The following is a 21,222-nucleotide window of genomic DNA, read 5'->3' as shown; positions in this document are numbered from 1 at the left end:
CTCTGGGAGTAAAGGATCTTTTGCTTATTTTACCCTGAAAAACACAAGCAAGTAACTGCTGGTTTGATTTAGCCTTAGCAATAGCTTCATTTTCTTTGGTGCAAGCCAATATGCATGTGTCCGTTCCATCCCCTTCTTATAGCTGCTTTTATCCCAAAACTTCTGTATCCGCAAGAAGGGCAGCTTAGTTCAATTTGCCAGGCTTTTCTGGTAAGAAGCACCTTTTATTTCACTAATTATCTTGAGGTGGTCAGAAAGCCAATGGCTTTAGCACGTACTATTTAAATTGGTGTGTGTCATTGTTAATTTAAGTAACAAATTTCTACCCTTTATCAAGAACATTGTAATAGGTTTATTATTAAAATAGCTCCTGTGCCATGTATGTGTTTAAGGCAACTTCTGAGATTACCTACTACTTTGTAGTTTTTTGCCACCTTCCCTTCTAGAACCACCCAGCACGTCTCTTCCTTTATGTAGGTGAACTTCAGAAACTATTTTGGGAAAGGAGGGGAACAGCAATAAAAAAATCCACATCCACAGGAGTTGCATATTTGTTGTACTGATATATTCCAGGCTTGTGTGGTTTTTACATTTATATAGTTTACATTTTGCTTGACCCATAAATAACACTTGCAAGATTAAGAGGGCCATAGTTTAGAGAGTATTTACATAGCCCCACCATGCATACAGAGCTTTTAATACCTAGTAGACAAAATTAAGCTGTTTCGCACTAAACATTTTTTCAATATTTTCAACTTAAAACCCCTGACTAAAATACAAGCAATATTTCATCCATAATGCTGCTGTTAAACCCCTAACAAATCTAGTTTGATATTGTAACAAACTTCTCCAAATTCAGGGATATAAAAATATTCAGCTTTTAAAATTTTAACTGTACAATATGTACATTAGTATTTGCACTGTTAAATTATGAATACATTTAAGCCTATGAAATACTACATTATAAATATCAATGTTTTTTTGATTTAGAATTGCAGCTAATATATTTTAAAACCTGGATAATGCATTTGAAAAGACACAATTCTGGAGCCTAATCCTTTAAGCCCTTATGAAAGTATTTGTTACGTAAGTAGATTCATTAACTTAAATGGGGTTACATGCCTGAGCAAAGGACTCCAGCAGTTGTACCTTTCGCTGCTGGGGTGTGGGGGGCACGGCATAAAAAACATCACCGCTCATTGGCAGGTAAGTCCAATTCTGGCATCTGAATTAATATCTTCCCTTAAACAGGCACAAAAGGGATGGAGTTCTTAAAAAAATGTGGAGGGAAACCCACGAAAGTTAAATGTATAAACCATTTACTGCTGCTTTAGGATTTATCAAGGCCTCAAGCATTTCAGTTCTGATTTTTGCCTGCTTAAGAGTGGACTCTTTGGAAAAGGAGTGTTTTCCCAAATTAAAAAAAAAAAAATCCATTTTTCGTAGGGAAATTTGAAGGAAGAAGAGTGAGCTTTATCAATGAAGAAATGGCACAGTATAGAGCCTTCTCTTTCTTGGCAGTATGAGGAGAAAGTCAAAGATCACCCTGTGTGGATATAGCTACAGCACAGGACTGATGATTTTATTAATGGATCTTTGTTGAATCCCCCTCTCAGATAATTCAACATAGGTGAATAGCACGCATGAAATAAAATGTCTACAAAAACTCTGTATCAAGAACCGCAACAACAGTATTTTGACAGCTGATACATAATATGTAAACCTAGCAATATCCGAGCAGATCGTCGATTGGCATGGTGACACTTCTGAATGTTACTTGTACAATGTAAACTTTGGCAGGGTTATCATTTACACTGGCAAAGCATTAAGAACCTTAGCAACTTGCTTAAGTATATTTATCAATATAAAAAGATGTGATTCAGACTGTAGCTACAGAGTTGACTGGTCTTCCCTACTGTTAAAACAAATTAAGAAATGATGCAATTTTTTCCTTTGTGTCCCCTCTTCTTCTTTGATTTGGTTGTCCTTTGCCCAAACTGAGAACTAGATAACGCAGTAGTTGGACTAGAAAGGTCATCTGTATAGTATGGATATCTCAGTGATCGTGGCTGTGGAATTGGTTGTCCTAGAAAATATCCTTCCTCTTCAGAATCGGATGATGAGGATGAAGTTGAACACCAGGAGTCATCTTCCTCACCATACAATCCAAAAAATTTATCAACCACCTGATTCCGCAGTGCATAATCAGACCTAGTGTGGGCATATTGTCCATACAGCTCCGCATTTTGAATATATGCCCGAATCTCCCGTGAGCTTCTGTTTTGAATAAATTTTTCATGATCCTGAGGGGAGTAATAACGAAATCTCTCTCTTGGGGAACATCTTCTTTCTGCAGCCAAGTTAAGTGCATTATCTGAACGAGACTTCCTGCTTCTTCTGCGATGATGAGAAGGTCGATTTCCACGCTCCTCAAAATGGTAAACACGCCTGCGAGTCCTTTCACTCATTGGAGGCTGACGTATTTCAACATTCTCATAACTTCCATTATCAATAACGTCATCTGAAAACTTCACTTGCTGGGGTCTAGACTGGGATTTAGATCTTCTCAGTACAGGCATATGCACTGGCTTTTCCTCCGGCAAGACCTTTTCCTGGCACAGCTCTGAGCTCAGACTCTTCAAGGACTCTGTGCTCCGGTGGAGCATTGAAGAATTCAGGGTGCCCATGTTGCTCATCTTCTCACAGTCCTCTACCTCCAGTTCTTGGAAAGTTTGCAAAGAATAGAGAGATGGCCGTGGCTTGCCTTCTCCATCCATTGAAGCCCCTGTGGTGTAGGTGGAGAAAGGAGGAAAAGAAAAATGAGAGGACTATCAAACAGATAAGTATTTTAATAAGATATTAAACCTTTCAGTAAAGCAGACCATATTAGTGGGGTTTGGAACTCTTACCAAGAGGACTGGCTTCATAGAAGAATAAGCTTTGTTTTGACTTAAGATACTTAAGTACTAGCTCTGGTTACCAAAGAATTAGCTAACATTAGGACAGCAAGAGCGGAAAAAGTTTAATGAGTCTAAAATTTTTAAATAGCTCTAATGTGCGTACAGCGACGCCTCTAAATAAAAAAAATCATTTCTTAAAATTATTCTACAGTCTGTCCTTGACATTTTTAAGGCTAAAATAGTTCATATTTCTGGTATCGCCAAATTCAATATTCCAGCTGTTGCTACAGGAAAGCCAGGCTTACTACCTCATGAAGAAGGATCCTTAGCCTCCAAAGCCCATCAGCAGTAAGCTGGCCTGCTTTACTCCGGCTTTGTGTCCGATGACCCTTCATTCCCACAACAACGTCATCTGCCCTGTGACATTCCCAGTGTGACACCTCTAGTTCCTCCTCCTCCCATGCCCCTGAACCAAGCTCGCTCCTCATTGCTCAGGCAGCGCAGCGGGTGGCTGGGCCCGGCCTACCTGAGCAGCCACGAGAATTCAGGCTACAGAAGGAAAGGAATGGAGAAGAGGACAGGACAACTTTTACAATGGGTGTCTCATACCTAACTCTCATGCTTGGGGTTTTTCGTAGGGAAATAGGAAAGGAAGGTTAACACACAGACACAAACACTTGTATGTCTATCTGACTTTTATCCCTTTGGCTAATTTCAATCATGTTTGACAAGGATGTTCATAAAAGTGGATTATCACATTCTCTTTAGTCAATGGAGAAAGATATAATCTCATAAACCTTATTTCCAACTGCTAAGAAGCGTACCATCCTTTCAGATTTTCTACATATTTTTACAAGCAAATCAGGAAACTACCTAAACTGCTTTGCAAATTATCTTTAATCCTAGTCTATAATGCAACTTCTGGTACTTAAAGTAGAGAAAAAAAGAAACCTACATTTGCTTAAAGCTGTGGTTTCTATATGTACAGTTCAAGACTCTGTTTTTCCTCTGTTTACCATTATAGATTTTTTTGTTGTAAGCAAAGAGAATTCAAAGGGAAAGGAGAATAAATAAGAATTTTAGTAGCAGAAATGTATCTTATGGAAAAATATGTGCTTGATAAAAGCTATTGCCTAGTTTACATGCATCTCTTGCTGCTACAGCTTTTTAGAAATCACATGTGAAAAGTCTTGGTTCAAAATATTCCAACAAGCCTGCTTTGGTTGACCTCTCTGCCAAAACCATCCATCGTTTCCCCCATTACCTGTTATGTTAGACAAAGCCAAAGAATCCATTGAGTCTCGAACACTTTGTTCTTGCTGTTTCAGGTCAGACAAACATTCAAGTGAACCTCCATACCACGGCGTTTGGTCATGTTTGTATCCTGAAGCCCCATGTTCCATGTCTAGCTCCTGGATTTTCCTGCTGCTGGCAGGGCCTGGGTGGCTGCCGTATGCAGAGTCACCCAAGCCATCTTGTGACTGGGCCCAGTACATGTCTGATTGATACTTCTTACTTGCTAGGCTTGGGTTATTTTTTTTCAAGTCCAACTTGCTCTTGACCATGCTGTCAGAAATCCAGTGTTCACTTGACCTAAGGTCTACTTCAGCGGGCTGCTGGAAGAGGCTTTTATCACCAAACTTCAGAAGAAGTTGAGTCATGTAGTCTTCATGTTCAGCCCATTCTTCAGGGTCTTCAGGCATTTCTTGCTCTACTCTTCCCTTCCAGAAGTCTTCGTTAACAAAGCTTGCCTCTTCCCTTGAAAGGCTTAAGTCCTCCAGCTTACGAGAAAGAGTATCATCGGCGTTGCCTGAAAGGCCAGGAAATTTGTAATTGAGGGCTGGTGACAGGAGGAGAGACTGGCGGCACTGGTCGGCTGACCGGCTGCTTTTTCCCATGCGAACGCTCCTTCTGGAATCTCTGGATCGAGCAGACTGGAATGCAGAATCAGAAGAGTCGGAGGCGTGAACATCCTCTCCCAAGCTGCAGGTTTTGGAACAGTAAATCTGCCCCTGCTTTGGGAGGAAGGGGCAGCCAAGCAGAGATGTCTTGCACTGAGCACAAGAAAAGCAAGTCTCTGTGGCGTGCCAGTGCTGCCCATCATAGGTCATCTGAGCATGGTCAACACCTAGAATGGGAGAAAAAGCAATACTTTGGGTTTGTCCGAAAAATAATTCGCACAATCCACACTTTGGGAATGAGAAGTTATTTCATAACTTGGCTTTCCCTTTATGTGTAAGTTGAATGCTTAAAAAGGACATACTTACCAATATGTTCCCCACAGGTCTCACAGTATTCTGCGTAAAGAGACTCAAAGCAGTTACAGCAGAACGGTCGCCCATCCTTCATGATGTATCTCTGTCCACCCAGGATTGTTTCACACTCGAGACAGCAGAAGTGCTTCATGTGCCAGTGGCGACCCTCAGCTTCCGTACATTCATCGGCAAAAATGATCTTTTCAGAGACAAAAAGTAGACTTTTAGTTAAAACAGCCCAAACCTCACCTTGAGACTCAGAGCAAACCAAATATCCTATTTGTGCATTTCACACACTAAATTTATGTTTTATTTAGCTGCCTTTTGAATATCAAGATAGAAACAATGATCTCCCATAGCAGCTGTGGCATTCTAATCTTTCCTTAAACAGGAAAGTATTAAGAAAACCTGTATTTTTCAAAGCAAAAAATAAACAAGAACCTAAGATCTCAACAATTAAAGAAGCTGCTGTCAAGATGATGTTTTGATATATTTGTACAGATCCTTTTTCTAATTCAATCTGCAAGACTGAATTCGAAATACCAACAGGTATGTGCTTTCTAAATACCATCACATTGCTTGTAATATTGCCAGTTCGACAAGAAATTAGACACCCCTCAGCTTTCAAACACATCTATGCACCGGAGTCCTTACTTTTTAAGTGAATGCATGTGAAGTTACTAATTGCTCAAGTAATTGATGCAGTTTGTTAACTGAACAACAGCAGCTGTGTAGATTGACTGTAAAATGTGAATTATTTACCTCATCACAGGCTGAACATCGAGGTTTGAGAAGTTCAGCGTGGTGTCTGCCACAGTGAATTTTTCCATCTTGGTAGAAGTAGATAAGGTCAACGAGCAGCTCGTTACACGTGAAGCACACAAAACACGAGGGGTGCCAGCACACGCCAGGCCCAGCTCTAGAGGCGAAAACTGCAACTTCACCGCCGTTAACTTTTGTACCACACTAGGAACAAAACCGGAAAGTGAACACACTTCCCATCCCAAACCACTCGCTTCTGGCATTTAAATTAAGTTAAAACACCAAACTAAATATGCAGATTTTATTCCAAAATTCTGACAAGAGATAAAAAGATATTCTCAACTCTGGTCTAGACAAAATCTGTGCATCAACTTTTGTGAATAGAAGTCCATTTTATACATAATACAATTTTTAAGCATATGCCTGTTTTTCCTTTGTTGTTACTTCAGTATGAGTCAGCAACACTTTTTTTTGAGTAGCAAATATATCGAAGATTCAGTTCATACCTAGTACTAGAGGTTGTATTTTGCTTAAGCGAGCAGTACCTACTTTCTGTTTACAAGCAGTTTCAAAAATACTTGTGTGTGTGTTTGTGTGTTCAGACATAAGGATGAGCTTACACGTGATATCGAGATACTACAGCTTTATATTATACAGCTCATGGGCTCACGGCACCAGCAGTATTACCTGTTCACACACCGCATGCATCACTGCTCTGGAGAGCAATTTAATTGTGCCTCGGCCAAGTGCCTCCTTTTTGCGCTGAGAACTGAACATCTGCAGTTCCTTCTTTTCTTCTTCACTTAAAGACTGGCAGTATCTCACCTTCCAGGGAAAACACAGGAGATTTTAAATACTGACCTTTCAAAGTAACAGATTAGTAAGTGTGTGCCTATATACAGGAAATTTAGCAGGCATGCTGGCAATCATCATTAAACATTCCCAACTTGTCTTAATATTTAGAAAATATGGCATAATACAAAACTAATACTGAGAAAGATTTTTGTGTTACAGAAAAAAAAAAAAAGAAGTATATATACTAACTAGGAAGTTGTCTAGGCAAGAAATAAGATTTAAAAAAGCCAAACCCAAAACTGCTGCTATCCTAAAATAATGGAATGAACCTAAATCAGCCACAACATTGTCCTTTAGATTTATGGTTAAGTGCCCACAACTAAGTATTGCAGTATACACAAGATCTTAAGTATTGACACCCCCGCCCCCTTTCCTTACAAAGAGCTTGTTTGTTATTTCCACTTCTACTCCAAATTACACTGCATATCTGAGATGCAAACCTTTTACTACCACAAAGCATCCTTTTTGTGTGCTACAATGCAATTCCAGGAATTTGTAGGTCCCTGGTAATTGGTGGGTGGCTGCAAACACTATAAAACCAGCTTGTGTGAAGTTTATGGCAGTGACACCAGGCTCTCTAACAGGCAGGGGCAGTGTCCTCCCAGACAGCTCTTATCTGCGCCCAGGGGACAGCTGAACAATGGGCTCAGTGTACACACGGTGCCGCTTCACAGGTCAGATGCCACCGCAGACCACGGTTTAGACTTGTAGTAAATACACAGGTAAGTAACTCGCCACATAAAAGCTGCCAGGGAGACGTAAGCCCTGAACGGTGCATCCTAAATTCTGTATTTACCTCATTATCGTGGGGTGGCAGCTGATAGAGAAGCTGTTTAATTCGGTGTTTCTCTCCAGGGCTGTTAACGTAAGGGACCTTCTCTTCCGGCAAGCAGGCGAAATACAGCTGGACCTGCCCAGGAGGAAGCAGAGATCAGACAAGGGACACGTCACCCACGCGCTGCAAGTGTCCTTCAGCTCCTGCTTCATCTCAGGTCCCATGCGCGAAGGAAGAAGGTTACGCTACATTAGAGCTGTGACAGTATTTGTGCTGAAAATACGAGACCCAGATGAACCAGCTCAGCAAACCTGAATTGTCTCTGATAAAACCAGCACCCAGCTGCTGAATTGCTTTTCTGGAATGCAATTTGCAGTGACAATTAAGGGGGGTATCATAAATTATGCACATTTAATGTTCTCATTATTCCCACCCCCTTCAGGGCTGGTCAGCAGCCCAGTGGAAATTCCAAGTTTCCCTCTGCAATTTACCACACAAGGCATGAAGCTTTCCAGAAAACAGCCGCTGTATAAACAAATCTAATTTGCTCTCTGCATTTTACACATTGTTGAGACAAAAGCTGTTTTGTAGCCTCCCGCTGGTCAGGCTCACCCAAAGCATCAGCTTTCATTGCTTCCATGTGGGCTTTGGTAAGAAGGGGGAAACATCCTTCCCTTGGGGGCAGGCTGCATCCAGCCACATTTCAATCAGATGCAAATTAACTATGAAATTTTCAGGGGCTACATGATTTTGATATAGAAATCAGTATTAGATGTACACACCTATCAATCTTCACTTTTTTTTTTCAGAAGAAAATTATGACAGGAAAGCTGTAATGAACACTATAACAAAGCCCAATGGCAAAAAATATTTTTGTGGAACAGCTACAGATTTATTGTTTTTCCTATGCAGTTTCCAGCTTGTCACGAGGCCTGGGGCGGTAAATAAGAGCTGACTATTGGCAAAAATATTACTCGCCGTACAGATTTAAATACTGCTCAGGTCAACAGCTTCTTAGTGTGCAAGACAGATGAAAAAGAAGCAGTTATCAGTCACTGGACTCAGGAAACAATCAAAATCGTATGGGAAAGGTTGTACAAAACGTGATTTGGTCTTCATTTAACCAAAATTCAAACATCAGAAGACTACTATAAGACCACTTACTACAGACTGTATTTCAAGAAGCTGTAGGAAAAGATAACATGCAGTACGAAGTGAAGCTTTAAAGAATCTTTATGTCCTTTTCTGAAGTTTATTGCACCATTCTCAAGTGATTCTTCTTAGCAAAAATGAATCACTAATGAGTTTAATATAGCTGGATTATGAGAATACTTTATGACATTTAGTTGTTCTGGCAGAACGTTAGCTTGCTGTTCACTTGAAAGTACAATTCATCAGGATTCTTATATATGCTTAAGTGAGTGATAAAAAGAGTTCCCCTAAAAATAGCTTATTACTTGCCATTCCTACTGACTTTATACTTTTTTCATTATTGAGAGAATCTCTGCATAGCAAAAAGGAGATATCTTCTGCACCTTTGTAACTATAGACTGTATTAGCTTGCTAGCTGAAGGAGGGTTGTTCTGCCTCTATTAATAAACATCACAAAGCCACTCTACCCATTTAACACTGGATAACACTGAGTACGCAGCTTCAGCACAGCTGCAGTATCATCCACTAAATGAATACTATGACAGGTTCATTTTGATCAAAACTTGCTCATCACCAATTTCACTTCTATTTCAATTACGATGATATTATAAAAAACAAAGCAGAAAAGGGAGAGGGGAAGGAACAGCCCAACCAGCCCATGAGCATCAACTCCAGAGACCGTACAAGAGACATCATGGCATGAACAAATGGCAGGCATACAACTATTTAAACAAGTGTAAGATGCATTACTCCTTGTCACAGTGACAGAACAGTTTCGTTTACGTGTGCTGTAGTAACATACATGTTCTAGATGTCAAATGCCTAATTATGTAAAGAGCTGTACAAGTGCAGTGAAGTATGGGCCAAGTAGCACAATGCCAGGAGGTATGCCATGAGCTTTAATTTAACCTAATAACTTATTTCAAAGACAAAGCAAATTTCTATGCTACTTTTATACTTGATAATACATACCACTGTGGCACATACTTATTCAAAAATCTTGACTGGGAACTTTTTTTGGAACATAAAATTCCTCGGTGGTAAGGATTTGAAGCTCTCTAAACACAGCCTCATTGGAACAGGAAACAAGAAGTAAAGGGTTCTAGACAAATTTAAGTTTTCTACATTATAATAATTTAATGATACTTGTAGAAGCAGTGTATCACTCCCTCAAACAGTCCTTACAAGGCTTATTTTAAAAATGCAGAAGCAGAGTTGTTACCTGCTCTGGTCTGAGCCCTGGAGGGACCCAGGCATATTCTTCCATAGCACAGCCAGAGTCATCGTCAGATGTTGAGCTTCGCTGACACCCAAAAATGAGATTATTAGCTTTGGGCTCCATCTCCAATGGCATAAGTGTGAAGTGTTAAATATTTCAGCTGCAGCTCATCAAGCAATTGATCTGGAAGAAGAGATTAACAGAGCTTTAATAAATTTGAACATGCAACAACTAATTATCAGCATAAATGATCTTACAACAGTTTCATGTTCCTTGTGCTGCCCAGAACAATAAATTATTGAAGTGTCATCACAGCTTGCTACAAGCAATTCAAAAGTGCTTGAAAGAGTTATAAAAACAAAACTACTCAAAAAACCCCCAGAACACTAGACACACACTACCACGTTTGGCAACCGCAATGTATTCCAATATTAACACTTGCCTTCTTTGACACTCCTACTTGTTTCAGACCACAGATTATATGTAGTTATATCTAGTAAAGATTTACTGGCAGATATTAACAAAATGAATGACACAAGCTCTTCCTGAAGTCATCACTACCACCAGTCTGGTAACATGAAAGACACGACAACTGGTTGTCAAAAACTAAAGAAATGGTTGGGGAAAGCCTGTTGTGCAAGAAGCACCCTATTTTTCAGCAGGTAGGCAGAGAGCAGCGAGTGTCTGCTGGATTCCTCTGAGAACTTTGTTTTAGCTGTATCGAAGCGGAAGGGTGTTGGTCCAGTTAAATATCTGAAATCCAATCAGGCCAGATTAGGCTCTGCAAAATACATCACGATTGTTCAGTTAATTTAAAACCCTATAGGGAGATGGTTCTGTTGATTCATGAAGCCTGCAAAGCTTAGTATCAGTTGGATCGTTTTGAGTCATGACTGGCAAAGAAGGTTCTTACCAACATCCACAGCATTCTGCAGTAAAAAGCTTATTAAGATGAATATCTTACATTAATTCTAGCAGAAGTTCTTAGGAAATTCAGACCAGGAGTTTCAGTGAAATACAGATTACCAAAAGCAGAGAGGATGTATCCTACCATGACAGACATCCTGACCACTGGGGTTAGGAACAACCTTGCTTCTACAGTACCACATTACACACCAGCTGTGCCTTCTCCATTTTAGGCAATTCTTTCACCTATTCATCTAACCACGGATACAATTTTGTCAGTGCTAGATCTGAGCTGTAGAAAATGTTAATCTCCTTGACGCAGAACCTTGCTGGTGGGTCTAAAGGGGAGAGCACTCTAAAAACTTCTAGAGGGTCTCACATTACATTTCCAGTCACGTCACCACCACATTAGGGAAAACAAGTTGCTGCTAGATCACAGGTGGAAAAAGGATTTCAGACCAAGCATTCCGCTAGTCACTCAACAGGAGTTTCTCCTCCAAGTGTGAGGCACTGGTTAGTGCCAGGCCCTGTTGATCCAGCACATAACCTCAAACCTGCGTCATAAAAGGTGACCACATGCATTCAAAGCTACAAACTTGGAAAAATGACGATATTCAATATTACGCAGTCTCCATACCCCCATTTTCTATACATCTATACATTCCCACACCCAATAAAATGAGATGGCATTACTTAACTCTTCCGCTGGGCTAGGGCTCAAAAAAATTAACTTGTTAACTTTACTCCAAAAAATTATGGTTAGAAAACATATGCACTATTTTTGGTGCACTTCTAAGATGCCAACATACTTCTGTTACCCTGCATAGCTGCACTGTAATAAAAGGTTCATTTAATATTCGATGGGGCGAGCAAACCTGCCAACCTCCCCTTTGAGAACAAGCTATTTCTACAAAGTTTGTCAACTGCCAGGCAAATTTCTGAAATCTCAACACTAGCTGAACAACTGAAGGTTAACAAAACAGCTTCCAAGCTTAGCATCTCTGTCAAGGAAGGCGAGTAAAACCAAACTCGATCCTAAAAGCTTAACCCTGAATATGTAAAACAGCAAGACAGACATCCTCGTATGTAGTAGATCCCCTGAATTAAGTTTCCTTCACAAACAAATGATAGCACAAGTAACACAAAACTGTTTTCCCTCTCCACGTACCAGTAGAAATGAAGTCAAGCATCAGGTATGTTTTTGTTACTGCTTGTATAAAACTGGGCTGTGAGGAAGGAGGGACAGAGGAATACTGTGATGCAGTTAAGAAATCACTCTAGCAAAAAAAGGCAACAATGCTCACTGTTGCAGACAGATGGGGATGCTCAGGTTGGCAGCTTGTGTCCCACATCATCTATACCCAAATAATTCTTAAGTACAAAATCACTATGAGTATCAATGAGAAGCCCAAGTCCTTCCAAGATGATCTTAGCAGCACATGAACTGTTTTACAATTTCCTTTCAGAAAGGGGTAGATACCTGGTCTACAATAACGTGCCACTTGCTGACACCTAGGCTGATATTTCCAATTCTTACGGCATTGCACCATGGGAACTTGTGTTGGTTAGGCTGTCACTTTTCAAGAACGGACTCCTGCCCAATAACCCAGGCATAAAAGGAGTCAGTAGATGAAACATCTTTGCCAACAATTCATTAGGCAGCCTGACCTCAACCACACCACAGGAAGCGGATCTGAAATGTAATTTAGGCAAAGGGTTGGGTTCAGCTCTGCCAGTCCGGGGCACTGGTGTGTGGTATACCCGGCCTGCTCACACAACATCCAACATTCACAAGCACATCAGGTAACTTAGCAATTGCTTCATATTGATTGTTCAAAAAACCTCTCTCCTTAAGAGCAAAGGCTAACTTCTCTGACTTACTTTCTCCTCTAGAAAGACAAGGAAACAAAACAAAATCTGAATGCACAAAGACTGGTTAACTTTTCTGAGGGTTTTTCAACACTAAGGCTACATGCTACTTCTACGTGGCAAAAATCAGTGCTGGGTCACACTGGGATTTCAAGTATAGCAAAGGTACATAAGTGCAGGAATGTTCCCCAGTTCCAAAGGAAGACAAGACACTGGCACAAGAGAGACTGTGCTGCTTTTCCTCAGGGAGTGATCCTGCCTGGGTCATCTCTGACCCATCCATTTCAGACAGCACACACTCCAGCTCCAACAGGAGAAAACCACAGACCCACAGGCCCATTTTCCTGGTGATACAAGACAGGTTCAAAGTATGGCTGGTAGAGAATAAAAGAAAAATATACCTCACCTCCAACTGTTAAATGCAATTTTACAGTCCGGGTGTTCCTCCCCGGATAAGGCGATTAGAAATGTTTAAAGCAAGGTTCATAAATCTCAATGACCTGAGATTACTCAAAAGACAGCATTCACCTTAAGAGAAAAACGCCACCACAGAGCTAATGTTAAGCAAGCTATAAAATGACTGACAGTGTACCATGTATCAATATGGCCATGTCACAAATATTGTGGTGTTGCCGAGAGCAAGGTTTCTGAAACAGCTCAGCTTAACAGCAGGCGATCTGCAGAACCGTTTTAGCAATTGCTTGTTTAGGAGTTCTCCTTCCTCTCCTGCTCAAGTGGAACTTGGTTTGCATTTTAAAACTACAGGGTTCTTCCTCCCCGCCTCCCAACCACACTCATCCTTCAAAGTGATCTGTTTAAAATGATTACATCCTAAGGAGGACTCAAATGAATATAAACAACAGCTGAAAAAATAAATGCTTTCTGAAGGATGAGTAGAACCGTGGTCTTTCTGGTCCTGCCATGACATCTACAAAACACAACAAGGATGTTTTGTTTTGATTTCCTAAAGTCTGTGAAACATTTTGAGGTTTCAGCTCTGTTCAAACAGTACAGCTTCACAGCTTAAAAGGAGGTATTTCACTGGCAGCTTAACAACTTTGAATAACATAATTGGGTTGAACAGCTAAATTTGATTTAAAAATAAAAGCAATAAGAAGCTTTTTCCATTGATGTACTAAAAGAACCTTATTATGACAAAGTTCTTAGAAGCAAGGACAAACTTCACTCCTAATTACAAACCTATTGGTACACAAAATATTAGGATATCAGACTTAGAGCAAAGCTATTGCTGAACCCCATATGAAGGTTACCCCTGTGTTAGGATTTCCAGCTCACTGATTATGTTCACCCCTGACCAGATAGAAGAGGTCATGATTTGTGAGCACAGTTAGACAAACATCTCCTTGCCCATCCCCTGCTGTTTTACTCTGTCCTGCAGGGCAAATTGTTTAACAACTTTTTTGTTAGAAGGCTTGTTAACAAGGCTATAGGGGATACAAGATGCATATCTCATGCATCCATTCACAATGAAGGCTCAACGAGTGGAGATTAGCATGGCCAGCCCATTCACCTGTTTATTTAATCCCTGGTGCATAACTACATTACAAGAGGAAGGGTGTAATACAGCAGCAATAAACCACGGTAAAATAACTACTAAAAACCTAAATACTATTTCCAACATATATTATGCAAACAATGAGAAAGTTCCATTCCCCAGCTACAGTGCAAGCAATGTATTTACAGACAGCTCTACAGCTCTGTACTTGGGAAATCTGGATCCAGAGTTGATGAGCAGAATGTGTATCAGCACCAGCACACAGCAACTTCTTCAGCTGTTGGCTCCATTGAGTAACTGAATTATCCAGAGCAGCGGAGGAAGGAATTAAACCTGTATATTTGTTTATTCAACAGACCTTTAGATGGACCCTACAAGTAAGACAATAACTTTTTTTGCCTTCTGTTAGTCAACGTGCAAGGGCTGACAGAAGAGTTAGCTGCTTTCCTCTGCTAGCATCCTAGCACAAAGATCACTTTTCCAACTGGAAGTCGGATGATTCGTCTCAGGATATTTTCTTTTGACAAGTCGTACTGCAAAGACAGACTACTTGCATTAACAAAAGGAGGAAGCACCATGACAAAGCATCGCCCCACGCCAGCACATCTGATTTGGATGTATTATGCTTGGCGCTGTGTAGCCCTGATGGAAATAAAAGCGCCTGCTGCAGCCAGGCAAGAACCAAACCGCTAGCTGAGGAAGCAGTATTCTCACGGATGCTTCCCCCTCTCCTTAAGAGAGTGTACAGATTTAGAAAGAAAGAAGTCTCGCCTTTTACAGTCTCCCATTGATTTTTTTAACTCTATTTTAAACAGCAGCCAGACTCTACTCCAATGTACACATATACTCAGGTTTCACCCCGTCACCTGTTGGCTCCCGAACAACACCCTTCTTTGTTAGGGCTCACAACCCTCATTTGAGACAAGTTTCCAGAGAAAACACTTCAAGAAAGTGCTCAATAAGTCACAAAAGCGGAGTTGTAAAAACAAAATTCCGCTCATAGCCCGGTTTATTCTGACAGACGCGTAGCCATACGTGCTCACCCCCGAGGAGCCGGGACGATGGCTCCTCGGCAGGCAGAGCTCCCTGAAGGACAGCTGGGCTTTGCCCGTCCTGCCCAAGCTCCACGGACATCACGATGCGTCAGACGCGCCCCCGGGTCCCCCCGCGAAGGCAGCGGCACTCACCGGGCCCCTCCAGCGGACGAGCCGCGAGGGAGAGCAGATACAAGCAACCGCAAATTACCTCTTCACAGCACCGATATCGCGAGTGGCAAGGCTGTTGGCGGAGCCGGGAGAGGAGGCGCAGGAGAGGCGATGCCCACTGCAGACCCGACCCGGCTCCCCCTCGCTGTACCCTCCGTTTAAAACCGACCCCCTTTCCCCGCTGCCTCCGGGACTGCAAAGACCAACAGACTCGGCGACGGGGCCGCAGCACCCCGGCTCCGGCAGCGGGACGGGCGCGGAGCGCAGCACCCCCGGCGCAGGGCTCACCTCGGCCGGAGCGCGGCTCCGCTCCCCAGGCGGGTCCGGCGGAACGGCCAGCGCCAGACACGGGCCCGCCGAGGACCGGGACAGTGTGTGTTGGGGTCCTCCTGGCCTGTCCCCGCCGGGCGGCGCCGCCGCTTCCTTTCCTCGTCCCGCCTGCTGGGAGACCTACCTGCACCGCCCCCCGCCGACCCCCCACCTTCCTTCCTCCCTCCCCTCCCCCGGGGCTGGAAGCCGGGGAGGGAGCAGCCTCCCGAGGGCTCCTCCCCAAGCGCACCCCGAACCGGCACCGGCAGCACCTCCTACCTCCCGCCTGCTGACCCCCGGGGAGCTCCCCCTGACCCCTGGCATCCCCTGGCCTGGGGCTGCAGTGCAACCCCTGTGCCGTTCGCCTCTCACCACTCCTCTGTCAGGCGGCGGGAGGAATTCCTCCCACCAGCGATCTTCCCTTCAAAGTGCTGCCCAAGGCGGAGGAGGGACAGAGGGAGGGAAGGGGGGAGCCGCTCCTGCCTCCGATCCAGAGGCAGGAAGGGTCGCCGGCATCGCCGCCCGCCTACCCGGGGGACCAAGCGTTTGCAAAAGCAATAAATTTCTGGGCTCAGGACACGACGGACATGTGGTGTAGTGACAGGGCTTTTGTTCGTGTTTACGCCAGAAATAGATTTCCCACCCCACCCTCCACCGTGCTCCGGGCTGACCCTGCCCGGCCACCGCCGTCCTGCCGCCCCGCGCGTCCAGGCACACCGAGAAATTAAGGGCTCGGATAAGGAGGGGAAAGCATTTGCTCTAGATCGCTATGTATAAATAAAAATAATAAAAATTAAAAAAACCCAAGTGGAATCTGAGGACCACAGCGAGAGGATGTCCATCGCTGCGCCCCTTGGCACGTTTCAAGTGAGAGGCATCCGACCTCCAGCTTATGCACAAAAAAAGTAACACCCGAGTTACTGGGGTATTTTTTAAGTGCCCCTGGACAAACAACAGCCAGCCCTCGCTTTTACTTCCCTCTCCTTGCCCCCCAGCACGGGCAAAAAAAAACCAAACCAAAACAAAAAAGCCCCGAGAGGCGGGTGGTTTGGCTTCAAAGGCTGGCGAGCAGCTTCCCCTCCGGCACCGTGAATGTAACCGTGAACGCCGCGGTCAAATTTCCTCTTTCCTCTTCCCCCCCCCCCGCTCTTTGTCTCCCTTGGGAAGTCATTATCAAAGGGAATTATTTCGCGCTGCAACTCGGGGTCAAAGCAGCAACCCCCCCCCCGCCCCCGCTGCGAAGGGCGGCGGGCAGCGGCGGGCAGCGGCGGGCAGCGGCGGGCAGCGGCGGGCAGCGGCGGGCAGCGGCGGGCAGCGGCGGGCAGCGGCGGGCAGCGGCGGGCAGCGGCGGGCTAGCACCCCTCTCTTCCCCTCACCCCGAGGTCCCGCGGCCGGGGGCGCCTTATCTGCCCGGGTCCACCGTGCGGGACGGCGACGAGGCACTTCGCAGACACTTATCGCTTCCCCCAGGAACCGAATTTGCATGAGTTTAAATTCATTCTTCTAAATTTGAATGACTTTGCCCGCAGGGTGCTCAGGGGAGCCGGCCCTGCCGGGTAAAGGCGCGGCGGCTGCCGCGGGCAGAGGCGCTTAGAGAAGCATCATTGTCCCCATCCGCCCCTGTCCCCATCCTCACGCCGCTCCGCCTGCCGCCCCGACCCACTCGGCGGTCAGTCGGGCACACGCGAGGTCCAAGGGCCCTCACCCCCCGCCCGTGTGCTGATTAACCATCGCCAGACGCAGCCAGACAGAAAGGCAGGCTGATGGATCAAGACCAATACTGGGCTAATCTGATTTCAAGTCGCAAAGCCTATCCTCGGTTAACGACGTTAAAAACAGCCTATCGACTACAGCCCAGGAGATATGCCCAGAGACCGGATAGTTGTAACCATGGGTGCATGAATGAGGTCCCGCACAGATTCAGCCCCATGAAATCAAAGCCACAGTCTGTGCCTCCTGCAGCAGAAAAAAACTGCTGAAACTCCAGCAAATTAACCAGCTTAAATCCTTCCACATCCCATTTCATTTCCATAAGCAGTTTCGCTGGTTGTACTACCTCCATTCTTAAATTGCTAAGTTGTTCTGAGGTGAAAGTTGGCATATCACCTGCATGAGCTAGAGATTTTGTCAGAGCTTTTGGCAGTGCTGGCTTTACAAGACCCAGACTGTTTCTATTCTGTTCATTGGACTGAGCAGACCCCATCTGGTGGCCAGCTGAACATCTGCCAACTCCATTCATCATTAATCAAAAATGGAAATGTCAGGAATTATGTTTATTCTTTCCCACTACACAACTGAATTAAATACTAACAATTTGCATATATTATCTACTCCTTTTTCCAGGGGTGTCTGACCTTTTCTTAGTAGCTCCCTGCAGCGAGGGCTCACTGTGTCTGCACTGCACATTGCAAAAAGGAAAATTTCATCTGGGGACTTCTGCAGCACAACCAACTCAATGACTGCAGATAAGTTTGCAACGTTTCCTGACCAAGAGCCTACTGAAGCCAAAGAAGAAACGTTCACTTACTTTACTGGGCAGTCAAACTGACCAAAATCATGCTAACACTTTCCCTGACACCAAAGTGTTTGAGGGTGTACAGAGACAGTTGGCTGCACTGCTCTTTTTTCCCGGACTTTCCTGGCTCAAGCACAGAAACTACTATATTGTTCTGGGCAATGCACTTAAAGATTATCAGGCCAAAAACAACCATTGTGATCTTCTAGCCTAAACTCCTGTGGTCATAAGATTTTCCTAAAATTACTGTCTGCATAAACAAAACATTTGATTTCGATTTAAAAGTACCAGCAATGGAAAACCCACTACAACTCCTGTTAAATCCACTATAGCCCTTGTTAAATTGTTTCAAGTAGTCAATTATTTAAAACTTTTTTTTTTTATTTTAAGTCTTGGATTGCTGTGTTTCAGTGCTCAAACACTGGATTCTCAATCATATCATACCCTTGAAAATTAGGCTAAAGAACCAGCTATCATAACTCCTCCTAGGCATTTGCAAATTATGAAAGTAATTCCTTAACTATTTCTTTTGATCCAGGCTGCTTCCACAAGAATAAATGTGTGGCTATGATTTTTACATTTTTTTTAGCTATTATTTTTACACAACAAATATGACAGCACACATACTTGTTCTCTAAAGCAAAAACTATGCTTCAGAAGTTGCCTCCCCCCAAAAAAGCTAAAAATGACAGGCACAAACCAACTTGCCCTTTAAGGCATGTTCCACATTCTTGACTGCGGCTGTGTAGAGCTGATCCTTCAAACAACCGGATGGTTCAAGGGGCCTGTAATGGATATGGAACCTTTTGCCCTAAGGTATTAGCACAAATTTAGTGTAGGTAACAACTTACTTTTACTGCTGACCAGGACGTGGGTGTTCTCTGGCCTGTATGAAATTCACTAAGTGTATCAGTGTGGTTTCCCAGTTCCACAATTATCCACATCAGGGAACATCCTCTGAGATAACACCGTAATTGCTGCCTTTGGTGGCAGTCACAGAAGAGAGACCAAGGAGCAGAGAACAAATTAACCTCTTGTGTTTCAGAGGCGGCTTCTCTGGGCAGGACAGTGGCATAACACCCACCCCTCAAACCCCATTAGTTCTGTGTATAAACAGAGGAGGTCACCCTCTACATCATCACCCTTTAATGATCACCACCTCCACTCCAAGGGTTTTAATTAAGCATCATATCACCTGTTCATTTAAAATAAAAAGTTGTGAGTCAGCTATGAAAGGTGAAAGCATGCAGGAAGGTGAATGGAAGCTAGAACAACAACAAAAAAAATCTGTGAGTAATAACTTTTTCAGATAAGTCAATGAGAAAACTATTCAAAATAAGCCAGGTTTCGTGTTTTGAAACAAAACAAACCAAGAAAGGCTTTGCGTGTTTCTGACCGTATAGGAGGAGTCCATGGAGCAGGAATTACAACTGCTCCCCAAGGGGTTATGTACAAATCAAAGCCAGTGCCTGACACAGGCAGGTATGCCCTTTGGGAATTTTAGGGACCGTGACTCGACCATGTATGGTCTTGCCTGCAGGCTACAGGGAGCTCTGGGACATTCACAGCACCAAGGTCCTTTCTAACTTCAGTGGCCCCAGGTCTATATATATACTCTGAGGGAGCAAAGAGGCCAGAGTAAGGGAAGCGGTTCCACCATGGTCTGAGATGATCTACTGGAAAACCCAACCCAGGGAAAAAACGCTGTTTTAGTTTCTGCACCTGCTAGTCTTAGCACAAGGATAAACCAGGACCAACTCACGTGAGGCTGGACGGTTGTGGAGCTGCAGGCTCGGCTTTCACCTTCACTCCCTCTCCCTTTTGGGAAAACTGGGAGTTGTGGGCTTTGTGAACATACAGGCAAAAGGGTCTTGCTCAGCCTAAATGGCCTGACCTCCAAGACCACTTTACATGACACTCAAATGCAAGTGAAATTCAACTATGTTTGCCTTGGCATGTTCAGAAACCCCTGTGGACATCCACCTGCTTCTCTAGATACTGGAACATCTTGTCAAACTTGGTCCTGGGCCTTCTCTCACAGGTTAAGAACCTGAGTGTGAAAGTACAACTTTGTAGGGGGGAACAGTTTGCGCAATTTTACCACTGTATACGATCACTAGAAGACACCTGACAGACTGGATGCCCTTGAAGCAAAGCTGAAGTCTTGAAGGACATAATGCGCCTCCAGAGCAAGGCCACCCCCCTGTGCCATCCCGCGTCTACAATCATCGGTGACACCTCCTTGTGCTCTCCCCATTCAACACCGCTTCCTCCTGCCCACCCAAATGGGAGAGTTTGGCACCAACAGTGGATCACCATGTGCTGCTGGGAGTACAAGCTACATGAGGCAGACAAGTGCTGTTACTGCTGTATCAGGGCCTCTTGACTGGGTTGCTGCCTGGTGTCTTCCTGTATTTTTGAGGCTGCAAAGAAAGGGCATGGAGGCAGCAGCCCGTAAATCCTGATGGCTCCAGAGTCTGGATCTTTGCCATTTTTTAAATAACATTTAAAATTACCAAGAAAACCAGCTCTGTAGGAGACAGGCAAGTAAAAGACAAGAGATGATATGCAACAGAGAGGGGGGGATAAGCAGATTAAAAGGAAGAGTGCACATAAAATGCAACAAGTAAAAAAATACAGAAAGGCAACAATGCCCCAAGCAAATTTAAAAAGTGAAAATATCAAATGGAAATATTAACATCAGGTAACAAATCATGAGACAATCAAGTGGCACTAGGCAAATAAATAAATAAATGCTCATTTGTATTTTCACCCACCAAAAAATGGCACAGGGAGCTGCTGAGGCATCCAGTAAGCAGGAAACAGCACCTGAATGGCTTGCTATGGAGAGCCGCACCAGCTACCGTGGGCCTGAGGACCAACTGGCATCAGTTCCTGCCTGTCGGGAATGCATATCTAAAAGAGGCTTATTTGGTTTCCTTTTCTAAGTGCTCTCTCAGTTGAGGACCAACACAGCTTTTAAA

At 43.8% G+C, this 21,222-nt stretch overlaps 1 protein-coding gene across 4 annotated transcripts in view; it reads right to left on the bottom strand.

Moving 5' to 3' along the window:
- Positions 1-543: 543 nt before the first annotated feature.
- The window catches only part of PRICKLE1 (prickle planar cell polarity protein 1), a 65,623-nt gene continuing 44,944 nt past the window's right edge, over positions 544-21,222 (bottom strand). The window contains exons 1-8 of one of the 4 annotated variants that reach the window (XM_005499909.4): positions 16,096-16,162; positions 9,922-10,101; positions 7,569-7,682; positions 6,605-6,742; positions 5,918-6,121; positions 5,168-5,354; positions 4,165-5,028; positions 544-2,785 (exon numbers count right to left, since the gene is read on the bottom strand). In XM_005499909.4, coding sequence (XP_005499966.1) covers positions 1,929-2,785; positions 4,165-5,028; positions 5,168-5,354; positions 5,918-6,121; positions 6,605-6,742; positions 7,569-7,682; positions 9,922-10,053 — 2,496 coding nt within the window. In that variant the 5' untranslated portion in view covers positions 10,054-10,101; positions 16,096-16,162 and the 3' untranslated portion in view covers positions 544-1,928. Of the gene's footprint in view, positions 2,786-4,164; positions 5,029-5,167; positions 5,355-5,917; positions 6,122-6,604; positions 6,743-7,568; positions 7,683-9,921; positions 10,102-15,702; positions 15,863-16,002; positions 16,163-21,222 lie in introns of those variants that run through there. The other 3 variants (XM_065048629.1, XM_065048626.1, XM_065048627.1) reach the window with 3 other exon arrangements.

The sequence above is a fragment of the Columba livia genome, chromosome 1 (assembly GCF_036013475.1).
Source record: "Columba livia isolate bColLiv1 breed racing homer chromosome 1, bColLiv1.pat.W.v2, whole genome shotgun sequence".
Classification (NCBI taxonomy): domain Eukaryota; kingdom Metazoa; phylum Chordata; class Aves; order Columbiformes; family Columbidae; genus Columba; species Columba livia.
The sequence above is the reverse complement of the archived record's forward strand: the minus strand, read 5'-3'. Positions and strand labels throughout refer to the sequence as shown.